The sequence below is a fragment of the Penaeus monodon genome, chromosome 21, assembly GCF_015228065.2.
Source record: "Penaeus monodon isolate SGIC_2016 chromosome 21, NSTDA_Pmon_1, whole genome shotgun sequence".
Lineage (NCBI taxonomy): Eukaryota > Metazoa > Arthropoda > Malacostraca > Decapoda > Penaeidae > Penaeus > Penaeus monodon.
In genome coordinates this window covers 9,732,017-9,734,637 of record NC_051406.1, presented here as the reverse complement: position 1 = coordinate 9,734,637, position 2,621 = coordinate 9,732,017, and the positions used below count along the sequence as shown (strand labels likewise).

The window sequence follows — 2,621 nt, the reverse complement described above, 5'->3', positions numbered from 1 at the left end:
TAAGGAATTCTATGTCACTGGAGACACCAATTAAAATGAAAAAGAGAATGGATTACAAATATTTCCTATTGGGTTAGAACTGTCCTTATGGCCTCACTAAATTTGTCTTGTTCACTCCCCATGGTCAGAGTGGTATTTTCCATCTTTGTACATGTCTGTCTCCTTATGATGTGGTTCCATCCTAAATCTTGATATATAAGCTCTATTCCTAACTTACATTTCATAACAACCTTAATTTTAGGAAGAAAATGGTTGTAAATTTTAGTGCTTATAACATGACAGTCAGTATGTATTGTAGTTGCTACACTTTTTGTTGTTAAGTTCTAAATGCCAGAGTATCACTGTGTACTTATTGTTAGAAGTACATTCAGGTATAATCAATATCTAATGTTGAGTAAAGACTTTTTTCTCACTTGTTTCAGAGGTAAAATCAATATCTAATGTTGAATAAAGACCTTTTTTCTCTCTTGTTTCAGATTTGACATCAGAAAAGGTTACAGAAAAGTAGCACCTAAAAATAATCAAGTAGTTTGGCTGCAATATATTGAAATGAATAATTCATTGGTTATAAGAAAGCAGTACATGAGGATACTCTCAAAAGTGACAAGATACTGTTCACAATATGCCTTTGTTCCAAAACACCGCCCATGTGAAAATTGGGCTGTGGATCAAATGCAAGAGTTTCTTGACAATCACAGAAAGATATTTGTGCTAACAGGAGCAGGTATATCAACAGAGAGTGGTATTCCAGATTATCGTTCAGAAGGTGTGGGTCTTTATGCTACAAGTAGTAAACGTCCAGTGCAGTTTAAGGTGAGTAAAAGGTGCATGAGGTGTGATGTATTCAATTTGTGTTTAAAGGAAAATATTGATTGTTTTTTAATTGACTGAAGATTCTTTTATCTATTGCAACAGTGTGTTTTTTTAAGTAAAGATATGGGTATAGAAGAGCTTATGACACTGTGTTGTTATTGTATGTAAAGTAATAATTGATTTTTTACCACAGACTTTCATGGACTCAGCAAAAGCTAGACAAAGCTATTGGGCAAGAAATTACATAGGATGGCCAAGGTTCTCCACTTTCCAGCCAAATATTACTCATCTGACTCTTGCTGAGTGGGAGAAAAAAGGGAAAATTCAGTGTGTTGTAACCCAGAATGTTGATCGCTTGCACCACAAAGCTGGGAGTACAAATGTTCATGAATTACATGGTAAGATGGTAAATCATTCTGGAGATAGTCCTAAAAATATATTTGAATCTCATAGATTAAAGAATGATTACATTCTTATATTGGATGCATCAGTTTATGTAAAGTGACTAACCTCTCACCTCTACCTCTCTCTCTCTCCAGGGACAGCCTTTAATGTTATATGTATGTCGTGCTCAAAGATGGTAGACCGACATAGCTTCCAAACCAGGCTACGGATCTTAAACCCCCACATGTCCTCCCACTCATCTGAAATACGGCCAGATGGTGATGTAGAGCTTACAGAGGTATGTATGTTTGTCTTGGATAATTGACATGCTTTTAAAGCTAATTGTTTGCATTATCTGAGATTGCAGGAAATAAAGTAATAGGTGAAGACATTTTGCATATTAAAAATGTCATCAGTTGATATATATTTATGTTTGCTTTTCTGGTAAAAAGGCTGAATACAGGGTAAAAAGAAAAGTGTAAGCTTGCGTCTGAAGTATACATGTAGTGTTATAAGAGATAAGGAGATTTTCTATGTGAAGATTGAGTAGCTATGACTTTTTGTTTGTTCTGTTTTAAAGTAATGAAAATGATACAAATTAGAAGGGAGATGATAAACAAATACACCAATAACTCTTTTTCTTTTCAAGGAGGAAGTTAATCAATTTCAAATACCACCATGCAAACACTGTGGTGGCATCATGAAGCCATATATTGTTTTTTTTGGAGATAATGTTCCAAAGGATCGTGTTGAGAGAGTGAAACAAGAACTCAGTGAAAGTGATGGCCTGCTAGTATTGGGCTCCTCATTATATGTTTATTCAGGGTATAGGTAAGACTTTAGTATATTGGGTCTGTTTAAAGTATATATCATAATTTAGTTTTATAGATACTTAGGGTACTTTGTGATTAGAATTGTTGTAATCAAGAATTAAATCAAGAGTTGTATACTATATTTAACATGTAAAAAATCATTTTAAGAAAAGGCAGTCAGATTGAAACAAGTTTTCTTTTTTACAGGTTTATTCTTCAAGCTGTAGATATGGGCATACCACTTTGTGCCGTGAATATTGGCACTACCCGTGCTGACAAACACTTGGATTTTAGAATAAGTGCTCGTTGTGGAGAGGTGCTTCCACAGATTGTTGTTCATTAGCAAGAATTTTAGATTTTGACAGTTTTAAATAATTTGTTATACATTTTAATGCGTTAAAATTTTTATGTATATTAAATTTATTTGTACAGATACTCTCTCAGACAAAATGTATATTTTTTATTGCTGTATCAAACAGGTGTATGACTATTTTTTGAAAGATTTTGTAAATATTGTTATAAACAGGCTACAAAGTAAAGAAAAGAATTTTTATGAGAGAAATTGAATTTCTATCTATCTTGTGTATATGTGTATTAGTTTGTAAATATGAA

General features: G+C 33.0%; 1 protein-coding gene across 1 annotated transcript in view; it reads left to right on the top strand.

The window, feature by feature from the left end:
• LOC119586191 (NAD-dependent protein deacylase Sirt4-like) overlaps positions 1-2,621 on the top strand; it is a gene marked incomplete in the record, with an annotated part of 3,428 nt that overhangs the window by 294 nt on the left and 513 nt on the right. Inside the window, 5 exon segments of the mRNA XM_037934893.1 lie at positions 477-813; positions 1,007-1,211; positions 1,353-1,495; positions 1,847-2,028; positions 2,217-2,592. Of these exon segments, the coding sequence (XP_037790821.1) occupies positions 550-813; positions 1,007-1,211; positions 1,353-1,495; positions 1,847-2,028; positions 2,217-2,352 (930 nt within the window).